Raw genomic sequence first — 23,739 nt, 5'->3', positions numbered from 1 at the left:
GGCTCTCAGTGTGCGGGGAGAAGCAGCTGGCTCGTCTGCAGGCTGTCTCACTCTCGGCTCTTGTGCTCACTTCTGGATCAAGGGTCTTTGTGTTTGTGAATATTCAAATGATCCCAGACATGAAGGTCACGCCTCTCCCTCTAGACACGCATCTCCTCTCCTTCACCTCCTCAGGAGTCCCTCACCTTACTGGGTTTGGAACCCCCCGAGTCCCAAAGTTTTCAGACCAAGCAGGTGGTTGCTTCCGGAGTCCTCTCCTCTCCTCTCTGAAGGCCACTCTGGCATCTAGGGTGCGTGACTGCGTGCCCGGAGTTTTCCTGCTTCCCCGGCTCTGTTTGGGGGAAATGGATGTGGTTATGCAACAGGGATGTTTGTTCAGCACAACGTGGTGTCTAGAGGAAGCGGTCTCTTCCCTTGCTTGTCCCTGCAGTAGACAGAGAGGTACCAGCCGGGCAGGAAACCCGCAGCCTCTCCATTTACGATGCAGCCGTCTAGCTCTCTAGACGGTGAGGATGGCAAATTCTGGCCAGATTTCTGAAGAGAAGATGAAGCCACTGGAAGAAGCTTTGACGGAGTTAGCCTCAAGGACTCTAGCTGGGGCTGTCCCCTCACCTCGGGCTCCCACCGCAGCCTGCTTCAGGCAGCAAGACAGGGGTGCGGGCCTCAGCTACTACAATGAAACAAGAAGAGCTCAGTGCTCCCTTGGTTTGGCTGGAGAGAAACTCACCAAAGAAAAAGCCTCTCTTTCTCAGCGGGCGCTGCAAGCCTTCACTGAAAGGCCCTTAGAACCGTCTTTTCTTAGCCACAGATCTCTCGAGCGCCTACAGCGCTGTCTCAACTCCGAGGAGGTGCTCAGTCACTTCGCTGAGTGAATACGAGCCCAAAGGGGTGACTCTGCTTGTTCCGCAAGAGACCAACCAAATCATCAGGAATGTGGCCTCTGTCTCAACCTGCCAAAGTCGTGTCCCTGGGGGAGGGCTCCTCGGCACGGCAGGCCTCAGTGAGGGGGAGCCTGAGTCAGCCCCCCAGGCAGGTATCGTAACATAAGGAGAAAGCACCACAACACCGTGTTTTTCCAAGTGTTACCCTTTATAAATAAGTACATTTGCTTTCATACATACAGTTCATTGTACGGATGGCGATCTGTACACATGGGCAGGAGAATGCATTCATTTACCTTTTCACATCTACCTCACACAGCTCACATGTACAGACAATACAACTGCTCAAGCAAGTACAGCAAAGGAAAATGTCTTTCCTTATACACAGGGGGCTAGATGCCTCTGTGGGGTGCGGGACATCCCCACTGCACGAGTTCACAACTGTGTGGTGTTCAATATATCGGGAGAGAGAACAAACATGCATTGGATAATATACTGTACAGAGAAAGTCCTTTACATCTGAGTCATAGAAAACCTAAAGGAAAACTAAGTGCATTAAAGCTTTTTCCAGCAAGTGTCTTGAAAGGACAGCAAAGAGGAGGAAGAATCAAAATCATATTAGTACAAATCACTCTTTAATTGTAGACTGTACATGTCTGTACTAATTAAAATCATCTTGGATTTGGAGGAGACAGAACAGAGACGGAGATGCTGCGCTGGATGGAAAGGAGGCCATGCCTGAGAATGGCACCTGCCCTGAGCCTGAGGAGGAACTGGCCCCACTCAGCAGGAATCAGCCAAAGGAAAAAACAAAAACAAAAATAAACTAGAACAGGAAGTGTAACTTACAGGATTTCCAAAATAACCTGTGAATGGAGGAGAGATCTGGAGCCGGCTTTTCTATCTTTTTTTCCAGTAAGCTGGTACACAATAAGGCAGGTACATTCAAGTACTAAATTTTCCAGAATTAACTCTCTGTCTGGTCCTGGGGACCGAAGGGATCGAGTGGAGTCCCCCTAACCAGGTGTTCTGGTTAGCGATTAGGCAAAAGAAAACTCCAGCCAGTAAGTGCTACAAAAACAAAGCAGCTAGGCTCCTTCCTGTCCACAGAGTAGGTCTGTCTGAAAAACAAGAGTGATGCTGGCCTGCATCTATATGCATTCAGCTAAAAACCCGACAGGTCAGCTTAGTGGAGATTATCAGAGTCAGCAGGAAGAAGTGAGATGGTATGGGTGAGGAAACATGAAAGTAACACTTGATTTTTGGTGTCCAATTACGCATTCATTTGGTACTGACTTTCAAAGCTCTGACTGTGGCCATCATGTGGCCACAAGCATCTCAGGGTGGTTCAGCAGCTGTGAGGCATTGGACACCGAAATGCAGGTTACCAACACTTCAGCCCTTGAGTGGTCTGTGTTATAAAAGGAGTTGATGAAGACCCAGTGATTATTCAAGTAGCTCTGCACAGTGGCTCCACCATTCCCATTGTGCTTGTGTCCAGGCCCCCAGCCAGCCACCTTTTCTTGGGAGCAGCCAGAGCTGAGTTCAAGGCATTGCATGGTGAAGGTTTCCATGACACGTCTTTGTAGGTAGCTCTTACCCCTAAGCCCTTTTTGTTCATTGTTGTTAGTCATGGTAGATGGTCAGTCTGGAATTCCTAGAGGAAAAGGAAAAAAAGCCACACCTCCCAACGTGCGCGCAACGGGGCGGCACAGGCCTTGGTGTGGAAGCAGCAGCAGGCTGCCTTTGCAAGTTGGCTTCGTGAGAAGTGGGCAGCCCAAGGACAGACAGACAGGGTGGGAGAGGCTGGGACAGGGAGGGGACACCCTGCCCCCTGGGGAGCCTGTTCCATTTTGTGGCAAAGGTTCAGTGAGCAACTGGTTTTGTCCAAGGCATTTCTGCAGTAGAAAAATAACTATTTTTGAACCAAACCACCCACCTGTGACATCTCTGGAGTTGTACAAGTTGGAGGCCAAGAGGAACTGAGAGGGGAGCTCATGGGGAGTAAAGAAGACTTCCTCATACCCACCCGGCCATCAGAGGAAGGGAGTTCTAGTCAACATTCTCCGGGCCTCTGCCTGGCTGAGGGTCCAAAGCAGGTAGCGGTCAAAGAGCTTATCTTGCCACGACTGGCACGGATGCGTGAAGACCCCTTTCCAGGTCTTTGTCCCCTCCTTCCTGAACCCTCTGGGCCTGCCTGCTGCCCTGGAAGCAGCCCCTCCAGAGGACGCGCTGCCGGTCTTTGCCACCAGACGAGCCTGGTGCAGAGCCACAGTGACACCTAGTGGTAGAATATGGTTGAAGCAAGGTGACGTCTACATAACCCACTGTATATGACTAAAATCTAAGGAAAATACTTATGGATATTAAATTAGATACTGGTTAATTTTTCTATTGGGTACATCTCTGGGATATAAAAATACCAATATTTAGAGAGGGGTTCATAAACTACTATACAATATAAGGACTGAGAATACCTTTCTCTAGGCTGTTCTGTTTACAATAATTTAGGAAAAGTGTTTAATAATCCAGGCTTAACTAAATTAGCAAACTTGTATCTCTGGACAACGACCTGGGGTACTGTACATGATTCTAATTAGTGGAATTTTCCTGAGCCTTCGAGTTTAAGTTAAACACATCTAGAAAGAGGGGCACGTGGGAGAGGAACAAGAAGGGTTTGTGCTCTATTAATCTGGGGCTTTAATAGTGCACGTCTGCAACCCGGACAAGATACAACAGCAGATACAAAATGGTCTCCATTTTGTCCATGCCAAATTCTCATGTTACACAGGTTTTCCCTTTACTTTGTAAATAAACATTAATTTTTAATTGTTAATTGTGTGCCTTACTGATCCAGTAAATAAAGTAACCATGTCTCAGGAGTCCCTAAGAAAATTGCTGGAAAAGCACTTTAAAATCACTGCAAATATTTTTTGTATTTAAAAATTCTTAATCCTTTTGATGCTTATATACAACAGTTATTTCTTGTGCTATAAATGTTGTGATCCACTGCTTGATTTCTTTCCTTTTTTTCCTTTTTTTTCCCTTGAAAGATACACTAAAAGACAAGAGCGGTTCTGCTATTTTCTAATGAAGACATTACGCACACTTAAATATCCAGTATTTATCAGAGTTACAAATTCAAACAGTAAAGTGCACCCATTTATAGACATGATGTGATGGAAACCCATTAGTGCAAGAATTCTGGGTGAACACAAACGTACAATTTGGTGAGAAACCTAGAGGCTAAAGTCTGTTACCACTGTCTCCATTTCAGGGTGTGTGAATTGGGTGACTGGAACTTAACCAGTTTCATCTGAAAAATTTCCCCCACCAGAAGCCAGACACGGACTCAGTGAGTGCTGCTGGGGGAGAGGGCGTCTCCGGGATACAGTACTAAGATCATCCCATGGCAGTGAAGTAGCACAACAGGGCATGGGCAGTCAGCTGAGCAAGGAAAAATGGTCTCCTGCCCCCAATCAGGTCCAGTCGGCATTTTCTAGTCAAACTCAACTGGCGCCCAGTAGTGACATTCACTCCCTCTTATAATGGCTAAAAAAGAATGGCATTTTGACTGTTTTAAGTGTTTTGCCCAATTTAAGGCATAGACCCTAAATCTCCAGTTTGTCCAGGAAAGCCAAGAGAGACCCTGGGGACAAGTGGCATCAGTGGCATGTCTGGGAGGTGCAGAAGCTGCTCGCTCACCTAGACAGCCGAGTGCAGGTGGTGTGTGTGGCATTCCAGACACACAGGGGCACTTTCCTCACAGACACGGACATCTTTCAGAATGTAGCAGCAGCTCCTCAGTGAGAGGTGGGAGGGGTGAGATGCAAAGGGCCCTGTAGGGCTGAGACCTGGACAAAGCGGGAGCTGGGCTCCCGGCTGCAGGCTGATGCTACAGCTCTACGCTTCCCCTTCTAGATGGAAGCAAGAGACGGGGAAGGGAAGGGACAAGACACTGGTGCCCATCCTGGTCTGAGTAGGAGACAGTCCCTGGGCATCTGAGAGTGGGAAGATTCTGGGTCTTGAGCTGGCCCCAAGACAAGTCCTGGCCTGTGTCGGGCTTGGGGGCTGAGGGGTCCGTCTATTTGGCAGAATCTAAATTGGTAGAGAAATGTTTCTGATCTCAGCTGCATGCTCCCCAGGTCTTAGTGATACTTTCAGAGGACACTTACTATGACAAACAGGTCTGGTCACATCTGGATTTTTATTCAGGAAACTGCCCTTCCTATAGCCCTTTCTTTACTCACAAGAGCAGAATGATTCGTAGTAACAGAGAACTGATTCTCTGTTGTTCAGCTTCTTAAGTTCTAAGAGCTGATGCGCAGTCAGTACCAGGCCTGTGCTAAGGCTTTGGTTTCAGTGTTCTTGCTGTCCATCCTGTGCTGGCCTCAGTCAAGCAAAGGACAGGTCAGCAAACGACCTCAAGACACAGAAGAAGTGTGGAGGGTAACTGCATCAGAGGACCTGCTATCTATCTCATGTTCCCCCACCCAGGGCTGAAAGGGGTCTGTCTGCTCCCTGAAACACTTCACTGTGCCTGGTTTTCAAAAATCACTCCCCAAACCCTCCTACCTAGAGAAAGAAACGAAGAAACAATCCCTAGAGTAAACAGATAATGAAACTATAGATCTTGAAACAGAATCAGACGACACCTGGCATGGGGTGTAACAGTCCTGGGTGCAAACTCCAGGAATAAAGTCTTACAGCCCCAAGAGAATTCAATTTGCTTCTCAAAGAACCAATTTCTTCACGGTACCATGTGGGTTTAAAAGAAAGAGGGCCAGTAGAACACAATGTGGCTCCAGGTGAAGACCCGACAGGACTATTGTACCAAACTTTGGCGAAGAGTTTGCTTTTTATGAGATATGATGCTCAGTGATGTACCAGGACTTAAAAAGTAGACTTCGCCAAGACAAGAGATTTTCTATAGCCTTTTTCTGAGAATCCAGAATAGTCTTTCTTCCTCTCTCTTTCTATGTATTTATGTATCCCCCCCCCCCATGGAAAATCAATAGCTTTTAATAGTTAATTGTTGGCTAAAAACCTAAAGGATAACTCTCAGTGGATTATTTAAAAATATCCATGATTCTCATCCAATTTCCTTGGCTGGGTGAACTATTTAAAGGGCTAGTTGTTCTTTAAATATTCATAAAATGCTTCTTGAAAAATCAACATAGTGACATTTCAAATAATTATATATATATATATATATATTTTTTTTTCTTCTAATTTAATCGACCTGTTTCTTCTCTTTCTCCTTGATCCTTTTGCCCCCGTAGGAAGACCAGCGATAATCTAAATGAACATTCTAGACCTGATGACTGCAGGGAGCTGGCAGTCCAGGGGAGGACACCATGGCACAAGAATGCACTGGGGTTGGCTATTTGGATAACACTGGATAAGAATGCAAAGGCAAAGGGGCGTCATACTCTTTCTAAAGTTCCTAGAAGAAAACGAACAAGAACATCTTATTTTTGTAAAAAAGGAGAAAGACATTTACACAACAAGAACATCAGTGAAAGCGATTGTCTCCTGGAAAAAGCTGACCAGTGTGTCTGATCTCCCTGGGTTAAAGCACACGGCACAACAATCTCCTCGCTGGCATCGGAAGAGAGGGAGAGAGCATGTGGCTGGGGCACAGACGAGAGAAACTGAAGTCCTGGCTCACGGGAGGCCAGCTTCCCAGTCGGCTGCATGCAAAGAACTCCAGCACGGGGCTGCCACCTCTAAACACCACACAGAAACTGCATGAGAAATTAAGCCAGAGAACTACCTCAGATGTGGAAACCAAGCCTGAAGATGTGCAGTGAAAACATATGGGTCTCACTCCAACGAACGTCTTTTAAACATTAGACTCCACAAATGGTCTCTTTGGTTTGATAGGGGATGTCTGCCCTTGTCGAGAGTCCCGGGACAGCTGCCGGTACAGGTTGTCCTGATATGCCTGAGCCACAGGGAGGGTCCGCGCCACCTTCACATCGGGGTATGAGGAGGCCTGGCCGACTCTCTCCAGGAGGTCTCCGCGGGACCCATTAGCCAGCATCCCATGGGGGCTGTAATAATCGTCCTCCAGCAAATGGCCATTCTGTGCATTGTTGGTTTTGTTATAAAAGGCAATGTTGCTGATGGATGATGGTGGACTGAAGGACTCAGGCTGAGGCAGGTTGCCTGGAGACGTGGGACTGAGAACGGTATCCACGGATGACACGGCCCAGGTCCGATTCTGCTGGTGAAGGTGGGGGTACTGTTGAGTCCGGGCTGTTTTATCTATGATCCCCATGAATGGTGTGGTCCTGGATCGGGTGGGCTCACTGGGGTAACCTCCCTGAGTGGGAGACACCGGTGACAGCTCGTCACATGACCTATCATACGCCGGTTTTAGTGGGATCTCCATTTGTTGAATCGAGGAAGATGGCCGGAAGGTAGGAGTGAGGTTGGAGGCTGATGAGATACTATTGCTAGATGGAGAGAAGCGCAGGCCTACGCTTTGGGAGTGCAGCAATGGCCTGGGAGTTGGTGGGTGGGGCTTGATTTCATTAGGGTTGACACTAATAGGTCTTCTGATTAAATGTGACACATCAGGGGAACCTAGTTGGCTGGAGGAGCGCTCCAGATCTAGTTTTGAGTGACAGACCGGGTAATAGGATGCAGACTGGCTACGGCCAATCTGTGGTGTCTGGCTGTATCTCATACCACCTCGATATGCTGAGGAAGGTCGCTGTGGAAGGTCTTCTTTGGTCAACCCTCCATGCTGACAGATGGCACCTGCACTCAGGCTGGCCTGGACGTGCTGCACGGGCCTCCCATCCCCTACAATCCCCCCAATTGACCCTTGATAAACCAACCGGCTCTGACTTACTCCCATGTCTCCTTGAGAAGACTGGTATTTACTAGCCATTGAGTGGGCTACTTGGCCATAGGCCCCTGTGGAGAGGACGGTGCTTGAATGAACCGCTGAGCTGGGCTGGTTGCTTCTCACAATCTGGGCCTTGGCAGGCTGTAGCCTGAGCCCTTGCTGGGGAACTGCCACAGGAAGCTGAGGCATCTGATAGGGCCGCTGGGCCATTTTGGATAATGGAGATTTTGGTCTGCCAGGAAGCTGACTAACATTTGTTTCTTGCTGATAGCGCACGGGTGAGCCCGACTGGGATCTGTAGACACTCATGCTTTCAGCTGGAGGGCTGGCCCGGTACTGAGGGCCTCTACGGAGGGGGGACGGAGGAGGGCTGGGATAGTCCTTGCCTGGCCCTCCCACGGGAGGGGGGCTAAAGCGGTAAGACCCGCTCTGGTGGGCTGGGGATGTATGTGGTGGGCTGGGCCTGTAATGAGAGTTCTGGTGAGTTGGAGAAAGAGCGGGTGAGGTGGACTGATAGCTCTGTCTGGTGGGAGAGCCTACAGAACTACTGGAACGGAAGTCAAAGACCTGATGCGAGCCGAGCGGTGAGCTAGAGATGTAGGCTGAGTCCCGATGGGCTGGGGAGGAGGGCGGGCTCTGGATTATCGGGAGCCCCTGACTGGGCCGAGCTTCGGTCTGGAGGCCAATGGAGACATTTTCAACATCCTGTTCCAGGTACTCCTCCTCAAACATATCCTGTACAGAGTATACATCTTCGTGCTGTGCTTCGGGTTCCGTTTCTTCTGGTAGCGGCGGCTGAGGCGGCTGCTGAGGCGGCGGCGGCGGTGGCTGCATCTGTCGGCACTCTTCCTCCACGCGCAGCAGGAGCCTCTGGATCTCACGGTTGTTTGGGCAGAGCTTGATGGCCTCGTTCAGATCCTCTAAGGCTGCTGCAAACTGTCTGCTTGACAAAATGTAAACACAGGAACTGGGGTTATTCTGAATCAACGGGAATCACCAAGAGCTGAGGACCACGGTCGCTATTTTAGAGAACTGGGGTGGCATCTGTGGGGGTCTGGGGGGTGGTTTTGTTTGATTTGTAAGGAAGGAAACAGGTAGGCAGTCATTCTGGAAGAGTCCAGAATGCTTCCTTAGCCCGTCTACCCTCCATCTTCCTTCTGGCCTCTCTGGGATTAGTAGAGAAATGGCCCCATTTCATCAGTCCAGCCAGGCCCTTCAGGAAGATTCTCTTAGTGCCCAAATGCACACCAGGCAGTATCAGAGTTGGGTGGGGTTGTCATTTACAGGGTCACTGTCAATTAGCTTAGCAACAAAACAGTTAACTACAATATTTAAGAATCTTGCTGATCCAGCATAATTTTTTCTTTATATTCTCGATATTTTGGCTCCGAATTTCAGGCCTGTTCCGTCCTAGGCCAGAAGACCGTCCTCCGCCCTTTTCTTCCCCTTGCACCCCAGCACTGTTGCTCCTCTGTTCTGCTACATCAGAGCTGGGCAGGTATGACGCTTGCTGACTAGGCAACTCGGATTCTAATTTACAGATGAGGACAAGAACTCTCAGAGATATTCCCATCCTCTCTATTAAGATTGCCCAGGAAAGGGGCAACTGGCCTTGTGGGGAAGGAATTATCTGGGGAAAAAGAGAATTTGATAGTCAAGCTTCTGTAAGGACTCTGTTACCCCAGCTAGTTAAGACTAATATTTCTGCCACCATCATTGCTGAGACTTAACCTGGATTTGTTTTTTCAGGACCATATCGCCCCTGGCCACAACACTGACCCTGAAGCAGTTCTTTCCCAGGCCATGTTAAGGAGAAGGGGAGGGCACTGGGCAGGAAGCATCGAGGACAGTGACAAGTTATCCAAAGATCAGTGATGGCTGGTTCTAGGTCTTTCTGGAGCCTTTCCTTCCCATTGGCCAAGCCACAGCAGATGGACACGAGGGATGGAGTTTCTCTTGGGCCCCCTCAATCCTGGCAGCAAGGACCTCCTGTCTCCATGAGTGTGTGGTGTGGTGGTGGTGGGGATTTAGGTGAGGAGGAGGTTTGATGCCACCAGACTTGAGGAGAGCCCCAGAAGGAAGACTGAATACCACAGGGACTCCTCAATGCCTCTAGGAAAAGAAAGAGGAGCCTGTGGTGTAAGTGACCCATCCTATTTCTCTAAAAGGGCCAGGAAGATGTTTTGCTTATGTGACCTCTTCTTAAGTCACCAGTGTCTCTTTATGCTATCTGCTTTAGGGGTTAAAAAGTGACTGAGATACGGCAGAGGCTTCTTGGAAGAAGGTGCCATTCTCCAACAACGCAAAGGCATTTTTCTCCCAAAGTGAAATGTTTTAGAGCTCCACAGCCCTGAAGACACGCCAGTCTTAAGCGGAACTCTGCGCTATGGGAGCCATCCCCAAAGCTTGGCCCTAAAAGTCCTCAGGGATAGACACATTTGGGTACATAGGTCCCAGGACGGCCTACATGGCTTTGGCCGGATTTTCGGAACAGAGATCTCTTGCTTTTCACCCTCTCTCTCTCTCTCCTCACCTGCTGCTGCGTTTGGCCCTTGCTCTCGCATAGTAAGCTTCATAAGATTTCGGTTTCAGCTCCAAGGCCTTAGTAGCAAATTCCTCCGCCATTCCAAAATCCTGTCATTACAATAGGTGTGCAAATGAGTCATTGAAGAGATATGAAAAATAGACAATTTGGGAATAAAACAGATTACAGGTACATTTGTTTGACATTTATGGATGGAACACCTGGGATTCTCGACATGCCTGGCATGGCTCTAGCCACGTGGCCCAGACTGGGAGTTCCTTCACCTCTGCCCTGTGTGGCCCTGCAACAGCTCCCGGGGAATTTATCTGCCTGGAAGCATGAAGATACTTTTAATTTGCCTTCTTTCTGCTGTTCTAATGAAGTTCTTTCTAGCCCAGAAGCCAGATGTTAACCCAGTGAAGCTCCTGAAGTTGGAAACCGGGACTCTTGTTACACGGTGTGTGTGAGGCAAACGTATCCATGTACCTCATGCGGCGCTCATCCTACCCCCGGCTTCCTGTCACACCCACTATTCCTTGGCTTCCTAACGGGTGAGTGAGCTCCAGCAGGATGAGGTCTGCGTAAAGGAGAACCGCACTGACCATGGAGACCAGATAGGGTAGGGACCCCAGACAGACTTGGGTTCAGGCCTCTGGTCCCCCCTGGAGCCCCTGAGAGGGTGTGCTGTGTGTTCTCACCCATGTCTACTCTGCAAGTGCAAGTAAGTGGGATGACGCATTGGAAAGCCCCCGATGCGGTTTCCGGCACATGGCAGAGGCTCGGTAACTGGTAGTTTCCTTTCTATTTCACAGGGGCTTCTCTGGCCTCTCCTTCTCTGAACTGGTTCCCTACTTAGATGCATTTAAAACAAAAAAATTAAAATAAGAGAGGGCCAAAGCTATGACTGGGGTCTGTGTTGTCCCCTCATCTCTTGATCCTGAGGGTCCCTGAGGGTGTGATCTGAGGAGTGGAGTCCCTGAGGAGTGTGGTCTCATGTGTCCTCCTAGGAGAACCCTGGGAACAGGCACCTGGGTAACAGAGCTGTACGTTTAAAGGCAGCCTTCCATACTAAGCTAAAGACAGAGTGCTTTCTCTTCTTTCAATGTCAGAGCCTTAGTACAGTAACCTCTGGTGACATGCGTGCTCCTGAGGCGGAACAAGGGCCTGGGGCATGGGTAGAAATTAACCAGAAAAAGTGATGGGCCATCTCTGACTGAGACGCAGACCTCAGGTGTTTGGTTCAGTGTTGGTCATGGGAGGTGGCTGTCACCTGTTTCTGAGCAAGTGTGGAGCTCTATAGAGAGGAAGTATTCCATCTTATGGGAGTCACCTATTGCTACTCTGTTTCCAACCTTACCCTTCTTTTCTTTTGGACAATCACCATTTCTGGCAAGATTTGGAATGCTTCTAAGGCGCAGATTATTTGTTCAGGCAAAAGAGAAGGCAGCAGGCTGGCGGCAGCTCCTAGCTTCATCTCATTCTCATGGGTTGCTGCCACGGGGGACCCTGGGTACTGCTGATCTGGTTATGTTTCACAGAAGGGCCTCACTGCCTTCCCCTGGGGTGTCCCCTTCCCACAGGAACTGCTACTGCGTTCCCCCTCTCCTCAGCACCTGGGGCAACTCTGCCTCCTCGGGCCATAACTGTGTCCTCTGAGACACGTGCGTCTACAAGGCTCTTCTCGTTGCCAGGGTTTAGATGGAGGATGTGAAGGTCATGTACACAACTGCTAGCAGACCCCCTCTCTGGAAATGCCAGCAGACCCCCTGCCCCTGCAGCTGAAATCTCACTTCTGCACAGCTGAGCTCTCTAAGTATCAGCATTCCTGTTTGGCGTGGATTGTTTTTAGCTCCTGAAGTAACTGTGAGACCTCAGGCTGGGGGCTGTCAGAGATTCCTGACACGATCTCAGCTACTCCCAGTCTCTGAGAGAGGGTTCTTGGCCTGGGAGCATCTGTGTGTCACAGGAGCAGTGGCTGAGGGCATCAGAGACGGTATGTGCGTGGCACGTGAGAAGGTCCAAGTACTACGTGGGAGATAACAGAGGACCAGGAAGAGTTCTAAGATTCCCTCTTTGACAAGAATGGACATGGCATGCTGGAGTAAAAAGATGAGGAGAGGAGGGAAAAGTTCAAGACTAGCCTTTGAAATAAACCTTGAAGTCCATGGTCCTGAGCCTTCTTTCCAGCCCTGCCTTAAGTGACTAGGGGTCTATGAGAAAGGAAGGGAGTGACTAAAATTCATATCTAATTGCAGCTGGAATTCTAGTGACCACTGCTCTCACATTTTCCCAAAGACCAGAAAACTGACTTGGGGGTAGGAGGTAATGATGATGGTATTCCAATCACTTTCAGTGGGAACTAAAAATTCAGAAAGCTACCAAAGTGCCCACAGCATTAACTTTTTTATAGTTTCAGATACGGATTGTAACTTAGACTTGATTTCTTTCAAATTGCAAATGTCAGTGCTCTGTGAAGGACAACCAAGTTCCAAATGGGGCAGAGAACGATTTCAGGGGCCTGGTAAGAGCCAGTGAGTGACACGGGCTGTCAACTTCCAGGGCTGTAGAAAGCAGCTGGGAGGAGAGGGACTTACGTTCATTTTCCTGCGACATCGAGAGAGGTTGAGGAGGAGAGACACTTTTAGTTCCCGGAAGGTTTTCAAGTCCTCACCAAACCCTTCTCTAGGGAATTTCTTCAGAGCGTACTGGTAGCGCTGGGCAGCTTCCTTTACTTTACCTTTCTAACGGGAGTACAAGACGGCAAAACACACAGTTGGTCTGCTGAGCAGCTGAGGAGGTGTGGCCCCACTCCCTTCCTCCTCTCCGCAGCAAGTACTAAGTTAGCCCTCCCAACCACCAGCCTAGGGAGTAGGTCTGGCCCTGGTGGTGAGAGCAGAGGGCCCAGTCTTTTCAACAGGAAACTCGCCTGGCAGGAAGGGCAAGGTTGAAGGGGATACCCAAGACCTAAGCCAGAGAACCAACACCTGGAACCTCCAGCTTCCCAACTGGATTCCCAAGAGATGGACCTTGCTCATTTCAAAGGAGCTTTTTCTTGACCTGATCTCCCTGGGACACACATCATTTCCTAGTCTCAACCACTCCAGAGTTATTACTACTTCTTTACTTTTGGCCTGCCTGGAAAGTTCTTTTCCTGTTTGATGTCCCACCTTGCCAGTCCCCTAGGAGAGGTCATTCTCTTCCTTACAAGGAGGTGGGAGCTAAAACAGTCTAGCTGTTGCTTCCCTAATCTCAGTGAATAAATATCAGTCAGTTTCCCCCTGTTTTTAAAAAAGGCTTGGGGTAAGGTGGTAGTAGAGAAGAGAAGTTTAGAATGTGTGATCCATCTGTGCAGGAGGGATTTTCCACCATGAAGTAAATCCCAGCCTAGGGATCTGGTCACAGGGGCCTTGAACTTTTCTTACATTTTGTATCTGAAAATCTATCAGCTGAGCTCAGAATGATGCACGAGGCATCTCCCATTCATTTAGCTGATCTTAATCTACTCCATTCCTTCTGTACAGCTGCAACTCCACCAGGGATCCTGACCTTTTGATTTTCTCTGCAGCACCATTCATTAAGGACAGATCTAGAGTTGGCCAAGGTAGAATTCTGGGTGGGAACAGCAGTAGCTTGCCTAACCTCATTAGGAGGTAGGACTCCTTGTCTCAGAATATCAGAAATTATATTCTAACCAGGGCTTAGATTCTTGACAGCAGTGCTATCCCAAAGTCCTAGAGTAATGAGACCCTTCTTGGAAGTCATGTGAAATCCTGGTTGGGTCAGGACTCAAGTTTCATAGAAGACTGAGAGTCCTAGATTATCATGACTTTCACACAAAGGGTCCTCAGGAAATACAACCCTGCTCCCAGGAACTCTGTACGCTTCTTACACAGGGATGGGTGGGACATGGAAATAACGTGCTACATAATCATTCCCCATCTTCAGGCCCAGGGATATCTCAGTGAGGTTGGATTTGTATTTACCTTTAGAAGTAGATGCCGCTAATCTTAACATAACCAGAGAACTATGACACGTAATTTTTTTTTTCTTAAGTTTTATATACTTGAGTAATCTCTACCCACAGCATGGGGCTCAAACTTAACAATCCCGAGATAAAGAGTCATGTGCTCTTCTGACTGAGCCAGCCAGGCAGCTCCTGACATGTAATGTCCTTATGGGACTTCCTAGAGGCCACAGGAGTGAGTCTCTGTTAGGGCTATGGAGACTTCAGCTTCAATTATGAGTACAAAAAGACTCCATACTTTTTTTGTTGTCATTGTGAGTGACTTTAAGCAAATCTTATAATTGCTATTTGTCTCGATTTCCTTATTATTATTTTTTTTTTAATTTTTTTTTTCAACGTTTATTTATTTTTGGGACAGAGAGAAACAGAGCATGAACGGGGGAGGGGCAGAGAGAGAGGGAGACACAGAATCGGAAACAGGCTCCAGGCTCCGAGCCATCAGCCCAGAGCCTGATGCGGGGCTCGAACTCACAGACCGCGAGATCGTGACCTGGCTGAAGTCGGACGCTTAACCGACTGCGCCACCCAGGCGCCCCTAGATTTCCTTATCTTATTCAGGGATGCTGACCAGTTTTATCACTACAGACTTTTAAAAACCAATGTATGTGTTAAATATGAAAGCAAAAATCAATGCCTCTTTCCAGTACTATGTATCTGTACTACATAATTTGACTTGTCCCATGAGTTTCCAGCAGATTCCATGCAGAATCTATGTAACTGCCTATTAGTAACTAGGTAAAATTTGGTGTTTAAATTGATCAGCTGCAGGCTTATGTAGGCTACTTTTGCTCTCTTGTTGGGAAATTTAAAACTCAGGATCCTCAACTTATGAGCCCATCACTGAGGGATGGCATTCTCCCTCTGCCTCTAGAGACAAGGATGAGAGTGTCAAGACTTTAGTAGATTCTACATATAGAAAACAGTCAGTGGCTGCTTTGAGGAAACTTTGTTCCTTCCTCCTCTCACCTTATAAAACATGTCCCCCTCTTCCATCAGCTTGCTCAACAGGATGATCATGATGTCTGGTTTGGAGGTGGCCATCGCCCATGTGGCTGGACCTGTAGTGTACAGGATGCATGATGGGTAAAAAACTCAGACAATGTAAGGGTGGTAGGAAGCTAGGTGAAAAAAACATCCTGGGGGAATTTCTGCTGAGAGAACAACTTGCTCCACAACAATTTCCTCATCTTTCAGACCTGGGAGTATCTTAGGGACTCCCACTGCCAAGAAGCTGCGTTGGATTTGTATTCACCTTAAAATAAGAATATCTGAACTGTCTGAGCCTGCACCACAGGAGGGCAGCAAAGCCTGTGTGTTGTATTTGGGCAGGCCATGGCTAAATCTGGAGTTATTTTAAATAAGGTAATTGGGAGAAAGATTTTGCATTAAATGTCACCACAAGATTTAAAAAATCCAAAAAGGGCAATTTATTTTAGAACCTGGGACTCAAAATCCCTAGCTGTTTAGTCTCTTAATTTAAAAATCTGTACTTTGCAGAAGGGGAACCATTAAAGATTCTAAAGGCTCCCTTAATTTGTAAGTATCAAATAGGCCTCCCTGGGATTTACTCTGAAGCAGGAGTACAATTTGAATGTCAAAAGATGTGAAACAAGCCAACATTACTGAGGACGACTTTACCCACAAAGAGAAAGAAGAGGTTAAATTGATTAGTTTATAGACACCTGAATTATTTACCAACTAAGCTTTTCAGGGTTAGTTATCAAAAGTTCAAGTTATTCTCTACAACAGTCATTAAAAAAAATCTTCTTTTAAGGTGAAGTAAATTAAAAGATTAGAGGTGTAGGGAACTCATGCAGGCTAAATCAAAGAGGAGAAGGCAAAGCTGACCAAGCCATCAGACCACGCCTGATGCTGACAGCGGTGAAATATACCTCGTGGGCGACTCGGTAACGTCTGACAACCTTCAAAGAAAGGAGAAAACAAAAAGTTGTAGGAGAGGAAAAAAAAATGGATGAAGGTGAAAAAAAAAAAAAAAAAAAGAAGGAAAAAGCAGCAGTGAGAGGCAGGCAGCAAAAAAGCCAGCATATCAGCCAACCCTTGCCTACAGGTCTGTGGGATGGGGGAGCAGGTGGGACAGCAGCAGCAGGGACTGCAGAGTCGGAAGCACATACAGAGCAAGGGAAAGCAGAGGCTCAGGGCAGCGCAGGGATCGAGGAAGCTCACAGGGCGGGGCTGGCACAGAGGCATTAGCACTAAGATGTGCTTAAGGTTAGAGTAGCCTCCCGGTCAAGGCTACGTGGGGCATGGCAGATAACCATGTGATTCTGGACACAGAGTAGTGTAGACCATGGCTCAGATGGTGCTTGCTCTGGGCCAAGAGCCTTTCTGTTCACTTGGACAATAACTGGGCCAGGGCAGAGGGGAAACTACACACACTCACACCAAACACCCAGGGCGGCCAGACCACTGGACCAGTCTGGCCCCTGGGCACAGATGGTCAGCACCTTATTCCTTTCTCCTACCTATCTTGGCTCCTTTCTTCAGAAGAGTGACAACAACAGAAGTGTTCCGGCACCCCACAGCCCTATCCAAAGGGCGCATTCCGCTATAGTCAACATGCTCAATCATGGCCCCGTGATCCACCAGGAACTGGACCTAGGACATGGATCAAGGAGAACAGTTAACACAAGTGCAAGGGCTCAGTGCTGCTCCACTGAGTCTGGCTGCTGCCTGGACTTTATTTAACCACAGGTCTAAACCAGGCTGGGACCATGGTATTTACAGGCCATTCCTGTATTCTTCGTCTTTAGTGGTGTTTTGAATATTCCTGTCCTCTAGCAAGTAGGGATTTGAGAACCTTCTATCAGGAATCATCTACATGTTATTCTACCCTTAACCCTAGAAAACATTATGGACGGAGAACCTTCCTTAAGATCCCTATGACCCAGAGGCTTGTTTAAAGGCACTCACCACCTCGGCATCACCATAGAAAGCTGCCAGATCCAATGGGGTGCGGCCATTCTTGTCAGCATGGTCCGTAGCGGCTCCATTATCCACCAGAGAACGTACTACTGAGAGATGACCCTTCAAACAAGCCCAGCTGAGGGCTGTCAGCCCTTCTTTGTCCATGAGAGCAATGGAGGCACCTACAAGAGTAAGTATTAACACAAGCCTGAGGAAACCCAAAAAACATGAAAATTCAGAGCAGGAGGGAAAGCTGGTACTTAAGGTGTATGCTCTGCCAACGCACAGCTTTGTTTCTGGTATGTGAGTGGTCTTTCAATAAAACTGTTAAAAAAAAAATGATCCTACAAGCTTTCAGTAGAAGAGAGCCCAGTTGTTTTTACCGGGTATTCCAGGTCCTCCACAATCTACCCCCAAACTTCCTCTCTATGCTTAAGTTTCATTACATTACACCCCTGGGAGAATCCTCTACTTGGGCCGAATGGATGTGCTCACTGCCTCTAGACTCTCCCATAATATTCTGTATCCTCACTTTTGGTCATGTTTGCTTTCTCATGGGGAATCTTTTCCTTCCTCATGACCTGCCTCACTTCTACTCATTCTCTAGCAACCATTTCAAAATCCCCCTATTTCCAGGAAGCTTCTGATCACTGTTACCTCATCTTGAATCTGCATAACATATGTCACCTTATTCCATTATTAATCTTTTTTACGTATCCTACTTGCATGTAATAAATTCTCGATGAATGTTTTCAGAACTCAGCAAAAGTCTCCCATTTGTAGTAGTATAAACTCCTAGAGAGAATCTTGTAAAACAGGAGGAGCTCAGTACATGTTTATTATTGGTGATAGTACCAGGCCACTTTCTCCCTCCCTAGAATGTGGGGGAAATGAACTCACGGGAAGAGCCTGAGCCCAGGCCACAAGGAAATTCAGAGTTTATTTTTTTTTTATTTTTTTATTTTTTTTGGAAATTCAGAGTTTAATTAAACTTGTCAGCCTTCAGTGATCCCATCCCCACTCTCTTAGCCTCTTTGGTATTCTACATCTGTTTCTCTTCAACATTTGTATTTTCATCTCTAAGGATCAAGCACACTTGATACACTGTTTTGTAATTAGTCTAAAATTCAATATACATTTGATTCTTAGACTAGACTGTAAGCTCTTGGATGGCAAAGAGCCTGTCATTTCCTGGCTAGTTGTGAAGAGTACCTAAGACAATTCTTTTCACACAGTTGCCATGTTATACTAACTAAATTAGGATCAGCTTACTGCATACAGAATACTTTCCAGGCTGCCTCCTCAGCTGGACAGGATTCAGATGTGAGATGTGCCACAGCTGGGCTCAGGGTCTACTTGGCAGTTACCCGCCCTATCACCTTTGTATCCCTAGAGGTCAGGCAACCAGACTCTGTGGCTTTCCACAGCAGGATGAAGGGCTAGAAGGTACCATACCTCTAGCCCTTATGACAGCCCTTTATGTATAGGGTTATCCTGTCATATATTGCAATTAAAACATTGACTCTAACACAGAATGGATTTGAATGTGGGACAGAACCTAAGGAGTTTTCTCAGATGCAACATCTATAAATTCCCTGGACAGAGCCTCCATTGGTGGAAGAAGCAGGATAAGAACGTTCTAATGTATGTTACAGATAAGCTGACCTTCCATAGAAGAGGAAAGCTGGAATTTAAGAAATTGGAGATACACATGAAATAAACCCCGATATTCAATTTACATCCAAAATTCAGTATGTAATCTTCCTCTTCTTTCTTTTCTTTCATTTGCAGTTAATGGAATCACACCTCTTCCAAACATCCATTTTAACATTCTGGAGTTAGCTTCAACTCAACTATCCTTCCTACATGTAATTGCTCTTTATATCCCAAATCATTTTTTGCACTTGGCCTTTCTGTTCTATTCTAACAGCTACTGCACCTGGATTAGCGCCTCATTACTTCTCATCTATTCTATTACAATGCTTCCTAATTGATCCCCTGGTCCACTCTAATTTCTCCATCAAATCTACTATTCACACTACTGCCAGAGTGATTTTTTTTAAAGCACAACTCTGGCATCAATTCTCTTTTAAAAAACCTTGAAAGGCTCCCCATTGCCTTCAGAATTAAGCCAAAACCTCTTTTAATCTGTTCCTTTTCAGTTTCTTTCCACATACGTTTCCAATTTTACTTCCCAAGAGCCGTCATGAGTTCACTGGACAACTCGCATATTTCTTTAAACCTGTTGTGTGTTGGTTCTCCTCCCTAACTTTTCATTTACAATCCCCTCCCTAAAACAAAACATTTTTCCTAGTCACCTTTCAAGGTCTGCCCTTTCCTAACTGAAATACCTTTATGAGAGCTCTTAGGATTCTTGGCTTTTCAGGTATTTTTGTTCCACTCCTTCCTTCCCAGATTACAGACTCTTAGAGGGCACAGACTATAGTGTGTTAGTTAAAAGAAAATCACTCACTGGCATATCACTAGAATAGTGTTCTGCGAATAATGTGGGCTACATACCTGTTTGTAGGGTTTGTTGCTTTAGTGGAAGTCTCTGAATTAAGTGTGAAAGAATGAAATACTGTGGATCCCTGACTTATGATGGTTTGACTTACAATTTTTCAACTTTACGATGGTGTGAAAGTGATTCGCATTTAGTAGAAACCATCCTGCGAATTTTGAATTTGGACCTTTTCCCAGGCTAGTGATGTGTGGGGACGGTGCTCTCTTGTGATGCTGGCTAATATCCGTGAGCCGCGGCTTGCCGGCAGCTGCACTAGCATGAGGGTCAACGGCGGATACACTTCTAACCATTCTGGGCCCACACAGCCATTGTTTTTCACATTCAGTACAGTATTCAATAAGCTATACAAGATATTCAACACTATTATACAGTAGGCTTTGTGTTAGATGATTTTGCTCAACTGAAGGCTGATATAACTGTTGTGAACACGTTTTAGGTTGGCAAGGCTATGCTATTATGTTCTGTAGGTTAGATGTATTAAATGCATTCTGGACTTAAAATATTTTCAACAAGATATTTTAAACTTGAGTTTATCAGGACGTAACCCCATCATAAGTTGAGGAAGGTCAGTAGTACAAAGACCAGCATGTCTGCAATGGTAAGGGAGAACAAATCTCTGGAATCTGTGTCTGATAAGCTTCTATTGGCATGTGACAGACACTGTGCAGTGATCTGAAGGTTATCAGTGGCTGAAGAGGTCCTGCCTTTTCCAGCAGACTTGGGTTGTTCTGGGACATTTACTCATGCCACATCTTATCCTGAGAATCTAGGTACGTCCCTTTTTCTCCCCCAACCCCCTCTTGGCAGAAGTGAGGATAGAGATCATGAAACCAGACTTGTTTGTTGGCTTGTATTGGGGAAGCAAGAACCACTTTGCACACTGGAAGAGCAGTTCTCTGGTTCAGACCCAGTGTTATGAGTCTGAGGCTGTGGAAACAAACAAATAGCGAAAGACCCAATAAATCTTTGGCTGAGTTTTAGTTTGAAATCTTAGAAGAAACCTTGTTTTCTTCCTAACTCAACTACCTGCTGTTGTGCTGGCCTGGGTGTGATTCTTCAGGGGGCTGGTTTCCCTAAAGTGTGCATGCCCAGAGATGTAATTATCGATGTTTAGGTCCAGTTTGCTTAGAGGGAAGGCTATCTGGAATGGAATCACTAGGCTCCTCACAATCTACTACCTTCTGCTTCATGTAAACGCTCAAACTCCACTAGATGGTACTGTAGAGTCACGTGCGACTTTCCCACGATACAAGTCCACCATCACGCACCTCTGTTTTGTACAGGTGATTGAGGTCAGAGCAATCAAAAGGAGCCTGAAACGCTTTTGAAGGTGGTGTGTCTACAATCTGCTTTATTATTTCCCATTCACCAGGAGTATATGAATATTGGTTAATGTCAAAGGAGTTTATTACAACAGGAAAATAATAATATCCTGATTTCTCATATAGGGTCCCACTGTCAGCAACCGTCTTAATCTCTGTCTGCCTCCTCTGGATACAAGAAAAGTATTAGTTGTGCAGGCCTACAAGATAACTGATAAAGAAAAACTGCAGTCTTTGGAAGATGAACATCTGCTGAGTGTATATTAAAAAAATCAAAGTTTGAAGATTACAGATTTGAGTTAAAGAATTTAGAACATGTTAGTTTGATTAGAATACCAAAAATCCCTCAAGCCATAAAGAAACAAAGACTATCAGAGTGAAAGGGTCCCACTGTATCCAAGAGGAGAGGAGACAGACCTTCATATTTTAACCAACTAGATGAATAGTATCTATTCTTAACATCTCTTAGACTCCATCACTGGAAATCATGAATTCCTTGGGTTACTATAGGCACTGACCATCCCCAGCTCTGGGATCCCAGGACTGACCTTGTGCAAGTAGAAAGTCCACAGTTCCTAGATGGCCTTCAGAGGCAGCCATCATCAGCGGGGTACGACCCTGCTTGTCTGCCATGTTGACATCAGCTCCATGGGTGAGTAAAAGATCAACAATCTGCAAATGCAGAGAAACAGGGACAAATTATCCAGGAAGAGCTGCTGGGCAGACACATGCATGTTGTTGCCTACACTGTGGAATCTCGTCCTGCTGTACAGGTGAGTAACCTCTGCATGTAACTTTCTGCTGCAAGAACTCCCTCTAGTGTCTGCACAGTGCTAGTACCACGTGATTTGATGTCTGACTCTTTAAAGGATAGCCACATGAAAATTCAACTGTGTATTTCTGACTCAGCCCCTGAGTAAAAGAGAATTTAAGATAAAAAAGGCCAACACGTACACAAAGATGCTCTCATAATGGGAGCTCCAACATAAGTCACTACTTATGCCAGTGCCATTTTATTGATCTGTAGGGGTTGTAAGCCTACCTGCAGTGAATACTTACGACTGAAGGGAATATAATAAAGTGTCCTTGATAACTCTTTAATACTGTTTGGCTTCTAGAGCCTTTTTTTCTACACAAATACTTCCAAAGATTAATACCAATATGCTTTCTTTTCCATCCTAAGTGTATAAATTAGCATTTATCTGGAATTCAAACATCTGGAAAGACTGCATAGCTAGAACTTATATACACCACATTTTCTTTTGGCAAGCCTGAGATACCTGCAAGCAAGCTAGCAGGGGTCTGCTGGGGTATAAACCTTCCAGAGAACCTGTGGATACTGTGAGGTATGAGAAGGAGTCACTCCATGACCAGGCCAAAAGTAGCTAGTTCTTCTATACAATATAGATCATGATGTCTAAAAAAAATTTTTTAAACATTTATTTATTTTTGAGAGAAAGAAAGCACAAGCAGGGAAGGGGCAGAGAGGTTGAGAGACACAGAACTGGAAGCAGGCTCCAGGCTCTGAGCTGTCAGCATAGCGCCTGATCCGGGGCTCAAACCCACTAACTGTGAAATCAGGAGCCGAAGTTGGATGCTTAACCGACTGAGCCACCTAGGTGCCCCCCGCCCCCCGCTTTCTTAAAATTTTTTTGATGATTTTTTTTTTAATGATGATGATTCTGAATGTTAACTTTCTGACATATTCTCAGTTAACCAGAATATTAATAACAAAGGCCCAAGTCGTCAAACCTGATGATGGCTGAGTAACCCAAACTTTGTGACTTTTTTGCTCTCTGCCTCAGAAGGCCCTGTCTAGAACTCACCCCTACGTGAGGGATTGGAAGTAGCTGCCCTGCTTACCTGCCAATGGCCCTGGCGGACAGTGCTGAATAGGGGCACTGCCCCTCGGCGGTTTGGCTGGGCCACTGCTGCCCCCTGTTCCAAGAGCAGACGACACACCTCCAGTTTGCCCCTTCCAGCTGCAGCTGTCAGTGCTAAGGGCAGAGAACACAGACTGAGAACAGGTGGGGCTTGTCCTCTCTAGCCCTCTATGTTAAGCACAGAAGTATATCTGTGTTTGATTAATGTAACTGCTACTTTACCTCCAAGAATAATGATATTAGCCACTTTTACCATGAAGGAAAAATTTTTAACATTTATTTGTTTTTGAGAGGCAGAGAGAGACAGAGTGCAAGTGGGGAAAGGGCAGAGAAAGAAGGAGACACAGAATCCGAAGCAGGCTCCAGGCTCTGAGCTGTCAGCACAGAGCCCAACGTGGGGCTCAAACCCATGAACCCTGAAATCATGTCCTGAGCCAAAGTTGGATGCTTAACCAACTGAGCCACCCAGGCACCCTTCCACGAAAGAAACTCTTAAAGAAAAATCATCAATAAAATCACATTTAAATGGGCTCACAATATATGGAGACAACTGTAATAATAAACTTATGATTAAACTTACTTGGTTTCATTTTTCCTACCTAGCCTGTCATCCCTGCTTTCGACCTCCCTCTTTTTTGGTACCTCTTCACTAGAAACCTTTCACGGGTCTATCTATGCCTGGGTGGGATGCAGACAGAAGGGCCTTTGCAGAGTAAGGTCTATTTTAGAATTAGTCAGGAACCACTTCTGGCCAACCTCTACTCCTGGACCCTTAAACCTAAAGAACTAAAGTCAGG

The 23,739-nt window shown here is 46.4% G+C and overlaps 1 protein-coding gene across 11 annotated transcripts in view; it reads right to left on the bottom strand.

Moving 5' to 3' along the window:
* Positions 1-1,068: 1,068 nt before the first annotated feature.
* The window catches only part of TANC2 (tetratricopeptide repeat, ankyrin repeat and coiled-coil containing 2), a 377,119-nt gene continuing 354,448 nt past the window's right edge, over positions 1,069-23,739 (bottom strand). For 9 of the 11 annotated variants that reach the window (XM_086687668.1, XM_086687671.1, XM_086687672.1 and 6 more), the window contains 9 exons: positions 22,923-23,056; positions 21,608-21,731; positions 17,220-17,395; positions 16,772-16,904; positions 16,181-16,210; positions 15,255-15,346; positions 12,859-13,005; positions 10,274-10,374; positions 1,069-8,680 (listed from right to left, as the gene is read on the bottom strand). In XM_086687668.1, coding sequence (XP_086543794.1) covers positions 6,727-8,680; positions 10,274-10,374; positions 12,859-13,005; positions 15,255-15,346; positions 16,181-16,210; positions 16,772-16,904; positions 17,220-17,395; positions 21,608-21,731; positions 22,923-23,056 — 2,891 coding nt within the window. In that variant the 3' untranslated portion in view covers positions 1,069-6,726. The remainder of the gene's footprint in view (positions 8,681-10,273; positions 10,375-12,858; positions 13,006-15,254; positions 15,347-16,180; positions 16,211-16,771; positions 16,905-17,219; positions 17,396-21,607; positions 21,732-22,922; positions 23,057-23,739) is intronic. The other 2 variants (XM_086687670.1, XM_025927573.2) reach the window with 1 other exon arrangement.

Source organism: Puma concolor, chromosome E1, assembly GCF_028749965.1.
Source record: "Puma concolor isolate L17-30 chromosome E1, mPumCon1.1.hap2, whole genome shotgun sequence".
Taxonomy (NCBI): Eukaryota; Metazoa; Chordata; class Mammalia; order Carnivora; family Felidae; genus Puma; species Puma concolor.
Note: the sequence above shows the minus strand (reverse complement) of the source record. Positions and strands in the feature narration are given on the sequence as shown.